This window comes from Ischnura elegans, chromosome 1 (genome assembly GCF_921293095.1).
Source record: "Ischnura elegans chromosome 1, ioIscEleg1.1, whole genome shotgun sequence".
NCBI classification, from domain to species: Eukaryota; Metazoa; Arthropoda; class Insecta; order Odonata; family Coenagrionidae; genus Ischnura; species Ischnura elegans.
The window spans coordinates 13,046,859-13,062,338 of NC_060246.1; the positions used below are offsets into that span (position 1 = coordinate 13,046,859).

Sequence of the window (15,480 nt, forward strand, 5' to 3'; positions counted from 1 at the left end):
TGCAATCACGTGGCAAGTGCTGCCCATAAATAACAACCATTCATAAACAGAAGCCGTGTGACGTCAGGGGTCTGCGTTGATGTTGGCCCATATACCTCAGGGGTGAAGACTGCAATTTTATCAAATATCGAATCGAATATTCTTGTAAAATAGGCATATAAAATTGAAATTAATGTGTATATTATATTATGATCATGAGTCAACTAGAGTCTGGAGATTCTTTCAACGCAGCTCTCCACTCGATTCACCCATCAATCACGTGATTTCTTCACAAACTGACGTCCGGTGATTCATCAACTTTATGCCCCTAATCACTTGATATCTCATACGGGACCTTCCTTTATTTACTGTTATTCTTATCCAATTGTCCATTGAAGAGATTATCTTCATCACACAATCACGTCTGCACGAATAGCAGATCAATGCGGCTAGATATCTTCTAAAGATTTTGAAAGACTTTTCTCCTAGTCTTCTCCTCATCACCGGGTCCATGCACATCATTCTTTGGTTGCTCTAAATTTCAACTCGTCCATCCTTGGTGTGGGGGGAAAAACAACAATTTTTGGGCTTTTTTTAGTGAATATTCCCTGATAGTGGTATTCGTTCGCACAAATCTCTTCAAAAAATGGAATTTTACGCTCACCACGTAATTTATAGATATATTTTTCATTCGACGACTCTTTTTTTGGAAATTGTTTCCAATCCGAGTGTTACGAACACTTTTTAATGATCGATTTGAATACTTAATCTCCCTAGGCATTATCAGCGTGCATACAGTTAGTACTACAAGTGCTTCACTGCTAACCACAATTTTCCGTTGACGGCGATCGATATCCTGACTCTTGAATCTTTAATTTCCTACATAAATTACGTGTTGTTAATTATTCGTAATTCGTGCGCATAAATATTCCAAGCACAGCGTTTATAACTTTCAATTAATCATTATTGAAGGTGCATTTTTCACCTTAATCATGAGCCCATCTCTCTCTCGGATTCATCACGTATTTAAGTGCCCCTGAATTGAACAGGAAAATCTATGATTCATAAGGACCCGTAATCTTCATTCCACCTCTCTTCTGTTAACAAAGCAGAAATTTTCAGAGAGGGAGAAGAAATTTTCGGAGAAGGTTCTGGGAGAAAAGTAATTCGGAGGCGGTTATTTGTAGGCGATACACCTAAGATTCAGCGGAGAGATTTTCGGGATGCGGAGATGCCTTAGGATGGTGAGAAAACGATGTGAAATTTTAGGTAAATCTTTCGCATGGAGCCATACTCCAAGTAAAAATTTCAAAATGTTATCTTCTGCGGCATATCTATTATTCAAGTATCTGTACATCAAGGATTGACGGGAACAAAAAAAGTCTTTCCAATACTGTATTCTATAGAAATTACAGTCTAAAATTTAATTAAACGCAAGGATGGCGACGCTAAGAACATGAAATATTGCTATACGTTTTACCTTTCTTGATTAAACTAGGAAATTTTTTGGGGCTTAAGGGTTAGAGCCCTTTCTTTTGGAATATAAGATATGTATCGTTTTGTCAAAAAAATATGCAGTATTCGTTATACCAAAAAAATCATTTGGGAAAAGCAGTATAGGGTCACCCTTGCGTTACTTTTTTAACGATTAGCTATTTAATGATGCAATTGAAAGCAGAAGTCATTTAGTTTTAAATAGTTGACGCAAAGATCTGCGTAAAGCATTGACTTGAAGATATATCCTGAAAATTTCAAGATCATGGATTAAGCTTCTTAAAATTAGTTGCGTCGAGAAAACGGACAATGTATGTCCGGTCAAACGGAACTGATGCAATCTCTTGAGACTTAGGCCGAATCTCATAGGTTCCACAAGAGAACAACTTAGAATGAGAGAAAGAGAGATGGAACAGCGGTTGGTCTACCTTAATTAACTTCTTAATTCAAGAGACCCGCATGCACTCCTCTTCACAGGCCACCCATCCTCACTAATTCTAGCCACTCCCGCATTATTCCTTCGAAATTGGATCGTGTTTATCTTTCTGCTTCTTGCAACGGTCTCCTTCATTTTTCACATATGTTAAAGAGTGAAAATATTTATCCTCCTCAGCATTTTTATACTCATGTAAATTTCAACCCCTGCGGATAAATTTTCTTCATTTCCTTTTACTATTGCCTCTCAATAACTCCCACTTTGTAATTATTTGCCTCGTTTTAAAAATGGAATTAAGAGAACGCAACACGCCCGCTCAAAGGTCTTTTTCTATGACTCGTTCTTCGTTTAAAACCCTTACTACCATCTTAAAAATTTCAGAAAAGATATCTCACGCCAATTCGAACAGAATATGACCTCCTAACCCTATTGGGGATTTCGATGTGAATAATCGTAGGAAATTTTTCCCTCTTCTCAAAGAAAAGAATGCCGCATCAAAATGGTTTTCTTTTCCGTGCACGAAATTTTCGGTGTCACAGGTTTCGAGAAGAAATCCATGTTTGAGGACTGATTGTTACACTTTATTCTTTGAAAAAATGCGAAATTGCTAATGAAGAAGATTTCTTATAGATATTTTTATGTGAAAACCTATGTCGACGAAGGATTGTACATGCCTTAAAATTTATTTATGAATACATAAATTGTAAACGACTAACACGCATAATTCTAAGATTGGTAAACTGCATGCTCCCTCCGTTTCTCCCCACCTCCCCTTAGCTGGTACTTTAAATTCCCTGAGGCTCTCCTTCTCCAGTCCTAGATGTGCATTTGTTTCTTGGTCTTCCTCTCGAGACTTCGCCATTCATTTTTCCATCCATAATATTTCTCACGCGTTCACTGCTGCCTCTGATCACGGGGCCAATTCACCGTGTTCTTCTTCTTAGGCGCACAGTGTGTCCTTTCTTCTCCTTTCATCTAAATACCTCCTCATTTATTCGTCCATTTTATTTTCAGCATCCTTTCTTTCAGCAGCTTTCAGCATTTCACCATTCAAGCGAGTAAGTCAGTAACGTAGCCAGGAATTTCGTTCGGGGGGGTCCAAAACCAGGGGGGAAATTTTTTGAAAACCAGAGTACTAAATAATGGGTTTTCAACTAATTTCAACACTCTACACAATCGAAAAAACTTCATTAGTCAAAGAAATATTTTGTAACTTCCTGATTTTTCAATATTTTGTTTCCTTTTATGAAGGATAATGATTGTGTTTGTATATTTCGGGAGGGGTCCGGAGACCCTGAACCCCCCCTGGCTACGCCACTGAGTTAAGCGTCACAAAAGGAGACGGAATCGTTGGAGAGGGCGTGATACGTTTTACTTTAGGGCGCCTCTCTCTCTCTCATTGGAGCGGCGTGATTGAATCGCCCGCTTTTGAATCGAATCGACGCGACGCGAGAGAGAGATCCCGCCCGTGATGGACATGAGGCGTCCATTAGCGCGTGTCGAGGGCGATGAATTCCCCCCTCCTCTTCCAGCGGCCATTTACTTTTTCCCCGCACTAACCAAGAAGGCGCTAATGGGGCCGAAAGCGACGCGGGCGGAGGGAGGGGGGAGGGAGGGGAGGGGTCGACCACGTGGCTCCCCGCCGCCGACGCGCGCGTAATGTGCCGTGAAATCCGACGCTGAGGGGAAGGGGGAAGGGGCGGGGGAGTGTTGTGGGAGTGGTGGCAGTGGGTGCAAATGAGCTCCATCACCGACGGTATTTTTTACGGTTTATTGTGGTATTGATCTTGGAAACTAAATACACTCATAGTTTTTCACTTTTTCATCTGCCGCCTTCCTTTTGAACGATTTACAGCTAATAATTGACAACCTCGGCCCTATTGCTAATAAGCTGTTGACGTAACTTGGTGATGTCGAGCTGGTCGCCGCTTCTCAGCTACTGCTCAGTGTTTTGCGCACGACAAAGTGTTGTTTACACTCATTTGAGCGGTTCCTTCCTCCAATGAAAGGTTTTCCCTGAACGAGTCAATGAGCGAAGAGATGAGATTAAACGCTGTTGACGTCATTGACTCAAGGAAGGTGGGTGGCATCTTTCGCGAATTGTTTTACACTTAGGAGAGTATATAGCTGTTTGAGGAAGATTTTTAATTCCTATGGGCATTGAGATAAACGTTTTGTGCAATCATATTAAATAATTCCCTTGGATCTACCGAATTCTTTCAATGGATTGCAATTTCAAGAGATACTTAGCGAACCCATTCGGAGGGACGACGGAATTGGATTCAATGCAATGGAATTGTGGCGTCCAGGGGCGGCTAAGGAATCGGGACTTGAGACCCAGCGGCCCAGCCTTGTAGCCTAAAACTTTCAGTGGGTGAAATGGCTGCATAATATTTTTACGTCTATACAAACTATTATTACCATTCATTTCCATTTCACAAATATTGAAACACTGACCAGAAAAGACTGAAAGCCTTCATACAAAACCTGGTTCTGGCGTTGGACGCTGAAAGGGTGGATAGGGTGAGAAACTAAGAGAACTACAGAAGGAAATGGGAAGAAATGAAACTATGGAGCATGTTAGGAGAAGGGCCCGTAAGGGAGACCATGTAAAAGGGCGCAATAGCGAGAGAAATGTAATAGGGTAGTTTCCTTCATCAAAGAAAACGAAAGGGATTGATTGCGGTTCCTTAACCACCATTAGTGTATGCATAATATACAAATTATTTGGTTTTAGAAATCCCAGTTTAGACGAATGTTAATGGTCACTTTTAACCGCATTTGAAAAAAACCAGATTGGCGCCTATGCGATGCCATTCCACGTGACGTCACAGGGACCTAGATTCTATACGAGTAGATAGGAGTTTTACATCGTCTGAGATTACCAATGCATGCATGGGGCACAGAGCTCGGGGAAACATCTCTTAATAATCACCCATTAAAATTGCCTATGGTCGGAAAGTTTCCTTCGTTTGATAGGGTAATAATAATCCTTATTTAAGCCAAGCGCTACCTGCGAGGCTACTCTGCTACCTGCTAGCAGCCTGCGTCGTATCAGCGCTCAAAGCCTCACTCCAAGGTCTCAAGGCGACAGCTGGAACCAGAAATACGTCACACGGGGTTTTCCCAGCATTCATACTTAGCCGTCGCGTTTTCGCATACTTGAAAATTTTCACTTTTTATTTAATCGCAAAAAATAGATATCGTCATTTATAAATCTAAGAGCACGAATTACGTATTCCAGGAGTAATAATCCTTCGATTTAAGCATTAAAAAAATAATGGGAAGCCACCCATTTGGGGGAAAGAGAAATTGAAAGAGGAGTTCTAAAAATATTGGATTAATTTCCATTGTAAAAATACGGGAGCCCTAAACGACAGTTTGATGACTTGTAAAGCTTCCTTGGATTCAAATTTTGCGCCTTACCTTCTGCCGATCACGCTCGTGGAGCAGTGCGATGATAATTCCATTGCCATTAGTTCAGTGGATCTTGCGGAGGGAGGCGTTTTTGCAGCCACGGAGCGCCCTCCGTTCCGCAGTGCAAATAACTGAACGACAAACTGCGCGTACAGAATGCCGGTCTCGGGGAGTGCGCGCCGTCTTGTAATCGCTGAGAGCAAGTCGCGTCGCTTGCCTCCTCGGGCCGTGTCAATGGAGGGGGCTATTACCCCCTTCCCAGGAAAGAGGGGGAAAGGGTTCCCTTCCTTCCTCAATGTGAGTGCCGAGTCTGTACTTTGAGAGGGCGAATATGAAAGCGAGGAGAAACCATTGAAATTAATTGCTGCACTCTATTGGTAATGGCATGAGGAGGAGGCGACCGACTGCTTTGGCCTTTAAGAGGGAAGTGTTTTAGAGAGATCCGATGTCGGAATTATTCTGCCCTTGGCAAAAGATGACAAGAAAACTATGGTTTAACAACCATCGGACGAACGGTTAGTTCAATCACACCCAAACCTGATATTCTCGCATATAATTCGGTAGATGGTGAGGTAAAATTTTTACGATAAAACAAACGTCATTCACATCCAACCATTCCCTCATTTGTTTAAAATTAAAGCAACCCGAAAGTTGCCGACCATTTTGGGATAATATGGTAGTTTCCTTCATCAAAGAAAACGTAAGGCATTGATTGCGATTCGTTACCCACCATTAGTGTATTCATATTATAAAAATTATTTGGTTTTAAAAATCCCAGTTTAGACAAATGGCATTGGTCAATTCTAACCGCATTTGAAAAAGGCCTGATGGGCGCCCATACGATGCCAATCCACGTGACATCACAGGGATCTAGTTTCTATACGAGTAGATAGGAGTTTTACATCGTCTGAGATTACCAATGTATGCATGAGGCACAGAGCTCAGGGAAACATGTCTTTATAATCACCTATTAAAACAGCCTAAAGTCGGAAAGTTTTCTTTGTTTGATAGGGTATTCATAATTCTTATTTAAGCCAAGCCTTTACCTGCTAGCAGCCTGCATCATATCCATGGTCCTTATATAAGGACCATAATTGTATCAGCACTCAAATACTTGCCCAAAGGTCACCTCCTACGGCGACAGCGGGAACTAGAATGACGTTACACGGTGTTTTCCCACCATTCGTACTTAGCCGTCCCGTTTTCGCGCGCTTGAAAATTTTCACTTTTGATTTAGTCGCGAAAAATGATATCGCCATTAAAAGTCTAAAAGCGTGAAATACGTACTCCAGGAGTAATAATCTTTCGATTCGGGCAATAAAAAAATAATTGGAAACCACCCTATTGGTGACGTCATTAGGTATACAACCCTACCACTAACTTGTTAACGGTAAAATTGAGGAAAGGAATAACTGAAATGAGAGTTGACAGCAACGAACCGTGGGAAACCGATTTACTGAAAGCTGAGGAACAGGCCAGTATTCGTGATTCACACGTTCGGAGTTTGTGACGTCATCATCAAATGTGGGAAACTGTTATGACTGTTGATTCTTCGCCGCATGTGGCTCAATAAGTCGACGAGGAATCGAGGAATATCAATAAATACGGTTCTCATTATTGCTTGAACTCCATAAAAATCGACTATCAAGCAGATTTGGTGAGGGACTTCATTTTTAATGATAATAACGTTTATTACTCCACATTAAGTACTTACAAAGACATAAGCCAAATATCAGAAGCTTTAGGTAATCTAGAAGGCGGACCGATGTTATAATAGGTCTCTGGACAAAATTTTTATATCCCTTCAAATACTAACTAAAAATCGTAAAATATACTAAAAATATCATAAAGGCCACTTTAACGCACTCATTTCACATATTTTCTTAAGAATTTAGAAAAGAAATGACCGAAACTGTTCCAAAAACACACCCACTTCAAAACGTAATTCCATTGGCCAGCCGGAAAGTGATGTCAGCTCATGCAATCAAGTGGGAAATCCAGTGGCGTTGCGCATTGTCACCAAATTTCTCGGTTTATTTAACGACTTTAAGAGAGGTTTTATTTCTTATATATCTTTCGGAGGTTTTATCGTAAAAAGCAAACGCCACGGAACCTGGTTTCACCAAGGCTGACACCGGAAACTTGCCGAAAATTACAACGGCAGCAATCTTTATTTACATCAGCAACAGAAATTGCTACATGCATGCTGAAAGCCGGGGAGTGAAGATGCATAGCTATGGAAATATAATATCACCGGCTCTTGTAAAATACATATTAAATGTGTTTTACGAAATTTAACAATGAAATTACATTTATTAGGGTCGGACGAGAAGATTACGCTGACGACGCCATTGACACTCTAAACCACAGTGTCTAAACATATTTTTAGATTGCCATTGGTTGCGTGTAGATTACGCACAATCAAAACGAATGTATCGTTCAAGCTCGTGTGTGCCCCGAGCACAACCTATTATGTGGAGGCACGAGTTTTTGAGGAGGACGGTGAGGTGGAAGTTAACAGCCTTTCTTGTAATGATTGCATAGCTAGTTCTGAGAGCAGTTCAAGTATTATGTAAGTAGGGTTGGGCAAAATTGAAGTGCACAATACCTGTGACTTGGGAGTTTGAAATCTAAAACAGTATTTGAAATACTTTTTGAAAAAAAAAACATTTGTAAGCCGGCCGGTCGACGGCCGACAGGGGGCTTCGGTAATATTTTTACAACACCTTCCCTAGGTATTTCGCTGGAATCCTCATTCCATGGACAGGTGAAACTTATTTCAGTTCCAAAAAATGTCCTCAAAAAGCAAACCACGGCATCACCTTATTCATTAATCTCCAGAATTTTCCCTACATAGTGAGCAACTGACTTTTTGCTGCTGAATCTAGCCAGAATCCAATCTCCATTTTGAATGTTTGTCACCGATTTTGTTAAGCTTTTTCGACTCATGCTATCTTGTTTCAGGCATTAATACCATGTCGTCTACACCCTCCTCGTCAGAAGATATTATATCCAATGCCCTATCATAATCAATCAACAAACTGAAGTAAGCTATCTTTATCAGATAAACCTTCAAAATAAGAGTTAATGAGAGGACTCCAATTAAAAGACCTAGTTTTTACAAACTTCGGTGTTTTGCAACATTTATTTAAGAAAGTTTAACGCAAGAACTGCCAGACAGGAACTAAAAGTTTAACGCAAGAACTGTTAGACAGAAGCTAAAAATTCAATCCATACTTCAACCTCGTATCCTGGGGTAAGTGCGGCAGGGGGTCGCACTTGCCCCGGAAGGTAGGAATGAATGGTTACGACGGGGAAAGTGCGAACCCCCCCCCCCCCCCCATCTAAACTAAATATAATGACCCGAGTTCCTAATTTAAAGTAAAGCAAGGAAAACCAATCCATGAAGAAGAGAACTACGTTGTAGCCTCTCCTCACAACCAACTAAGACTAGGAGATGAACGGACGGGTATATTTCCTAAGCATGTGGAACGAGAAATTAAGGGATAAGTATTGCAAAGTCGTTGGCTCTGGTTTCATAACAATGTGTGGAATATGTTGCACGACCGCCACCTGCTTCGAGAACGGAAATACGATTTACCTGAAGGGGGGTCGCACTTACCCCACCTCACCTTATGGAAACTAAGAGATCTTAAAAAATATTTAACCTGTTTTTGCTCGTAAGGATAGTTACAAATAGTACACGAGAAATTTCTAAGGTATGTTTTAAAAATATATTTTTTATTTTTTAAAGTAAAACTTCTCAAATTTTGCTCTATATGGTTGCATTAGTCTCCTTGAGGAATACACATTTTTCAAAAAGTGTTGGATAGAGATCCCCTCGAAGTGGATAAAGCCAGCAAGTGAAAAAACTTTCCACTGGTGAAGATGAGTAGGTATAGGATTGTGTCAAATCTGATAAACAATGCGTTAATATTATAATTCATTTTTTTCATTCATTCACATTCGTCGGCACTTTCGCATACGAACCAATCTTCGTTCTAAGTCTTGGGTGACCGTATGAACATATTTATTTGTTTATCGTATTTGTCGTATCGTATCGTATCGTATCGTGTTTATTAGTCGTATTTCTGCACTTAGGCACAATGCAGTACTTGAAGCTATACGCTGCGACATATCGAGGAATAACTACGACACGAAAAATACGGCGTAATAACCACAATATCTCCACTGTAAACTTCAATAATGTGCACGGTCAAGGTGGTTAAGAACAACACTATTGCATGAGTTGACGTCATTCAACATGGCGGCGGTGCGAATTACGTTTTTCCTTGATGGCTTGTGAGACGTATTTTAAATGCTCATAATAAAAAAATAGATGACTTTACAGCCATATTGTTATAACTTTTAGCTTAATAATTACACCTACTTTTCAGAAACGTCTTTACCTACATAGGTGTTCAGAGACCTATTACCATCACTATAAAATTATTTTCATTGCATCGGTTCAAATAGCGGAAAATAAAGAGCATGTAGGAAAATTAACAAAAATAATATCTTTGACTAAATATTAGTGATGGACGGATCCAGGATTTTTTTCGGATCCGGATCGGATCCTTGATTTTTGGAGCCGGATCTTTCGGATCGGATATTTTCGGATCCATATGCATTTTCCTGCGATTCCTGCTATTAAACGAAGTAATTATTCAAGTTTATTCTGGGTACGTACAATCGAAGAAATGCTCAAAACACATTCTAATATTTTTATAAATTAAAAATCATTTTTATAGGCTTTCAAGTTGTTTTTTTTACATCTTTACATGCTCAGGACCTAAAATGTAACGCTTGGGTTTGGAAATGAAAATAGGAAAATCTTCAGATACACCACTGACCAGTGGCGTAGGACAATAATCGCATGCGACGGCACATTCGAAGAGAGACTTTGAACTCTTTCGACCCGTTGCATTCACTGAAGCTATTATTCAAAATTTCGGATCCAGATCCGCTGTCTTCCGCGACTTTGGATCCGATGTATCCGATGAAGGGCAATATCCGCGGATATTTGGATCCGAGTTATCCGATCCGACCATCCCTACCAAATATATCATCATAATTATCAAATTTAAAGTCACAGAGTAAATATCAAATTTAAATTAACAAATAGTTAGTAGTAGGATGAGTAAACAGCCAATTTTTTTCGCATTTTTTCCTCGTAATTTTAAGATGCTTTCCACTCGTCCGTCACTAATAATGTCCGTGCCTCCTCTTGTCATTGCAGATGAGCACCCGGGTGTGGGAGGGGCGCGGCTGGTTCGGGCCTGAGCTTCGCCGCCAGCGGCGGTAGGGCGCCGACGGGTGGACCATGGTGGACACCCGCCGCCGGCACCCCGCACCACCTACACCCGGGCGCGCACCATGGCACCACCACCACCCTGCCGGGGGCGGAGGCGGCGGCGGATCGTCGTTGGCCAGGGCTCTCCTCATCTTCTGCGCGGTGACGCTGGTGGCGCTAGGTGGCGCCTGGGAAGCGGCAGCCTCCTCCGAAATGTAAGTGAGACACTGTAATTAACACTGTTTTAAGCCTGAATCACTCGATCATTTTTTTTTCGTCGCGAAAGTGATCACTGTCGCGATGGTCACTGTCGATTCGGGGCCGTCCCTTGCCCTTCTTCCCTTCCCCTTGTCCTACGATTATCTTCACCAGGCCAACATGCCTCATAATGTGGCCAACTAAATTGTCCCGTCCAGTCCTTAAGGTTTTTAGAAAATTTTTCTTTTCTACCACTCTTTATTTATTTTCCAACGGCAGCAGCCAATTTACAATAGTAATACAATAATTTACGATAAACAATACAATAATTTACGATAAATAATACAATAATTTACAATAATATACAGTAATAATACACAGTGATAATATACAGTAATAATTTAAGTGGTATATGAAACATAAGATGGTATGAAGTTTGTCAAATATCAGAGGGGAGTGTGACAACGAAGAAGGTTAGACAAAGTAAAGTGAACAAGAGAAACAAGAACAAGAGAACGACATGTCAAGGAACCAGGAGAAGGGAGGCCCGTCTGCGGATTTTATATAGGCTGTCAAAAAAGAGGTCGCATTCGGACGCTACTTGATTTCCAAGGCGGGTAAATCTTGCAAGAGGACTGTTGAAGTCGAAATTGGTTGCATGGTATCTGCGGCTCAAAATGTCACGGGATCTTGTAGTAGTTGGGATTCTGAAGTCGATTTCAGCTAGGAGATCCGAGCAGTTTACGTTGCCATTAATAAATTTAACTAACAGGACTACATCGGCTACGTCACGCCGCAGGGCAAGAGGTGGAAGATTGAGAACCCTGGATAGGTCTTCCACAGGAACATCCATATAGCCGAAACCCATTCGTACACCAACCAGACGAATAAAACGTCTTTGCTGGGCCTCCAGTCTTATCTTGTTACCAAGTGTGTGTGGGGACCACACGGGACTTGCGTATTCCACCAGTTGTCTTCTTGGTACTTCCTCATTACTTACTCGGACAATCCATTTTATCTTCATCATTCTTCGGCACCAGATCCGGCATCACCTTCGGCACCACTTGCACCACAACTGGAAAACTTCCACTCTTGACATATTCTGGTGCTCTCAACGTCCAAGCCTTAATCCTATAAAGGGGTGAACCGGAGTTGGAGCCCCTTATTCGCCAATTGGCGGATTGGCGGCGGTTTCTAGAACTATTTTCCCCGCGCGTTATGGTTACTAAATTTTTATCAACAAATCGGATTTATTATCGAAGTTACCATTTCATAAAACGTTCGAACATGACTTTGATGGAAGTGGATTACAAAAAGAATTTGGATTAATTTTTTTCAAGAGAGGTTAAATATTCTAGCGGATATTTCGCTTTACTGCCTGTTTACGGACAAAAGTGTGTGTTAAATTGGTGTATGAATGAAGGTTTGATTGCGTTAAGTTATGAATGTCCTAAGTGTGAAAGGCAAATGAAATTAACTCAGAGACCAAAGTAGACTGATGGGTATGAATGGGTATGTAAAAATCAAACTCAAAATAATCCGCATGAATGTCAATTGCATGAATGTAATGAAATTTTAAAATTGACTAGTAAATGGTTAGGGCTGTGTATGCAAAAGTACAATATGGCAGTTTTGAAAGTGACGGATAAAACAGTGACTGATTGGTATAGTTTTTGTAGAGAAGTGTGTGAGACTGTATTGATTGAAGAAAGCACTCAAATTGGAGGAGTGGGAATGACTGTCGAAATTGATGAAAGTAAATTTGGAAAAATGAAGCATGGAAGAAAAAAGGAAGCAAGAAGAAGTAGGTATGTGTAGGGTGAATGGGTGTTTGGTTGAATTGAAAGGGGGACGAAAAAATTTTTTTCCAAGTGGTTCCTAATAGGTCAGCCGAGGAATCACTTGGTGTTACTAAGAAATGGGTATCGCCTGGAACTGAGATCATTTCCGATTGCTGGAAGGCCTATTATTGTTTAGAAAAATAAGGGGCTCCAATTCCGGTCGCACCCTATAAAGAAACAAGCTCCATGCGTAGCATCTCCTGAATGATGAACATACACAATTTTTTTAAAGGTACTAGAATAAGAAGTTCCCAACCTTAAATATACTCGCCGAAAATTTCGCGGATGAATAAAGTTATTTGGCTGAGATATGAGTCGGAGCATCGGCACGTGACGTCTCGGCACGTAATCCATTGATTACAGAGCGGGCAAGTGGATAGAAAATTTGTATATGAAGGGGCTTAAGCGCAAATTTGGGAAAAATAATTGCTGTTTTAACGTCAGTAAATGTTTGGTTGTCAAGGCGTCGTTGAAACAAAGAAAAGGGATTGGTTTGGGAGACTTGGAAAGATGAAATAAAAATAAGTTGATTGCAGATTGTGATCTACGTTACACATGTATATCATTTGTTAAATGCAATAAGTGTATTGCAATATGGATCTTTAAGAGAAAACCATGTGAAAACTATGTAAATCGTGAATAGTTCCTCGTCGCTCAAGTACCTCTATTTCCATTCCGGGGGAGGTTTTTGCTTGTGTCCCAGATGGACAAAAATAAGAGAAGAAAGTGGTTCATGTCGTACAGGGTGGTGTTAAATACATTATGTACATTTTCAACGGGATATTTCTCAACGTAAGTACACTCTTGAATCAGGATTACTGTACGGTTTTATCGATTCGCCAGTTTTTCTCGATGGCCACCAAATTTAGAATGCATCATTTTTTCATTTTCTGAACAACCCTAGAAATAAACCTATTAGCCTAACATTGAAGGATTAACTATGAAGGAATTTACCTGCATTTGGCTATTCAAAAGAATAAATAGTGATTGCGATTACACCACAGGGTAAAATAAGGAGTATACGAGAAATATGAGGCTTTTGGCAAGGTAAACTCAATGTTTGCTATTTTAATGCCCATAACGTTCGCTGAATGCCAACACAGAATACATTTCAACTCGTTTTCAAAATAAAGAACTCGAGTAAATGCAGCGTAAATAGTATACTTGAAACTTATTGCTGTATCTAGAAACTACTATGTTAATACCTTCTAATGATCATTAGCCTCTCAGCTCCGGCCAATTGGAGAAAACTATCTAAGACCGCATGGTAGGTTACTAAATAAATACATAAGGTAGATTTTCAACTAGCGATGGAATTACAATTTATTTTGAGAAATGAATACATTTTAAAACGCTCGTAATATAATTTATATCAATCGCATTTTTATTTTCTGCTTGCTGCTACTCCACGCATCGCGGTATTGACGAAGCAATCGCTGTTTTTCAGGAAACAGCCGACATAAGTGAGTCAAAGTGTCACATTGTGCCTTCTTAAATCCCTCTTAAGTCAACTTGTCCTTAGAAGAACTACTTCATTCTCTTTTAACAATTCCTTAGCGAAGTGAATGGTGTACCGTGCCATGACGTCAGAAAGCGTTTCATTTCAAGTGACTACCAGCGATATTTCGGAACTTTTAATAAGCATCTGATGACATTTTTGGAGTTCTAGAAGGGTTTGGCTTACATATAATATTTGGACTCGTGAGAAAATTCAATTAGACTTAGTAAAATGATGGACAAATTTCTTGGCTGGAGAAAGATCTGAGGTTTTCCCGGCGTATAATGATGTTGAAGTTTTTTCGGGTTCCCCACCGGATGAGGTTCTCTATCTCTGCCGACGTTTCGATGGCCGTGTCGTCCATCGTCATCGGGGCTTGTCTTCGAGTTGAGTGATCCGACTTATATAGTTTGGGCTCCTGGTCAGGTGACACTTGATTGTTCCGCCTTTTCCTGCCTTTTTTCCCGGGCCTCGCTGACGTATAAGCACCGGTTTCCAGGAGTTGCTTAGGGCGTAACCAGCATCACGATTCATGGTGTTAGTCGCCGTTCGAATTTCAATTGCTCTTTGGTCAGCCTTTCCCAGAATACGGAATTTACGGGATACGCTGCACCTGCTGGAATCCAAGTTTGAAAGTGACACGGTGAAACTTTTTCATCACGCATTAACGACTACATATTTCAAATATGACGGAGAATTCTACGAGCAAGCCGACGGAGTGGCCATGGGATTACCACTCTCCCCGCTAATTGCAAACTTCTTCATGGAGGATTTCGAAGAAAAGGCTCTCACCAGTGCCCCCCTACGGCCGAAATGTTTTTCCGGTGCGTAGATGATACCTTCATCGTTTGGCCACACGGATCGGATACGCTCAACCATTGTTTAGACCATATGAATAGCCAGCACCCCAACATAGAGTTCGCCATGGAGGCGGAGAAAGACTTCAGGATACCCTTCCTTGACATACTCATCTATCGGAAAGGAAATGGAAGATTGGGACATAGCGTCTATCGGAAGCCGACCCACACCGACCTCTATCTTAACGGTTGAAGTCACCATCATCCTTCCCAAAGGGCAGCGGTCTTGCCCACCGTAATCCATCGGGCCAAAACAATTTGTGATTCGGAGAGTCTCCACAAGGAGTTACTTCATCTGAAGAAGACCTTCCGGAAGAATGGCCACAACGAAAGAGACATTTCCAATGCCCTGAAAAGGGCCTTCACTAACCACAACACCGCCACCGAAGAAGGAGAAAAACCAATAGCATTTGCTAGCCTACCTTTCGTCTCGACCGTTTCATGCAAAATAGCTAGAATACTCAAGA

The 15,480-nt window shown here is 40.9% G+C and overlaps 1 protein-coding gene across 15 annotated transcripts in view; it reads left to right on the forward strand.

The window, feature by feature from the left end:
- LOC124155779 (glutamate-gated chloride channel) overlaps positions 1-15,480 on the forward strand; it is a 661,010-nt gene that overhangs the window by 526,645 nt on the left and 118,885 nt on the right. For all 15 annotated transcript variants that reach the window (XM_046529880.1, XM_046529974.1, XM_046529888.1 and 12 more), the window contains exon 5: positions 10,566-10,834. In XM_046529880.1, coding sequence (XP_046385836.1) covers positions 10,650-10,834 — 185 coding nt within the window. In that variant the 5' untranslated portion in view covers positions 10,566-10,649. The remainder of the gene's footprint in view (positions 1-10,565; positions 10,835-15,480) is intronic.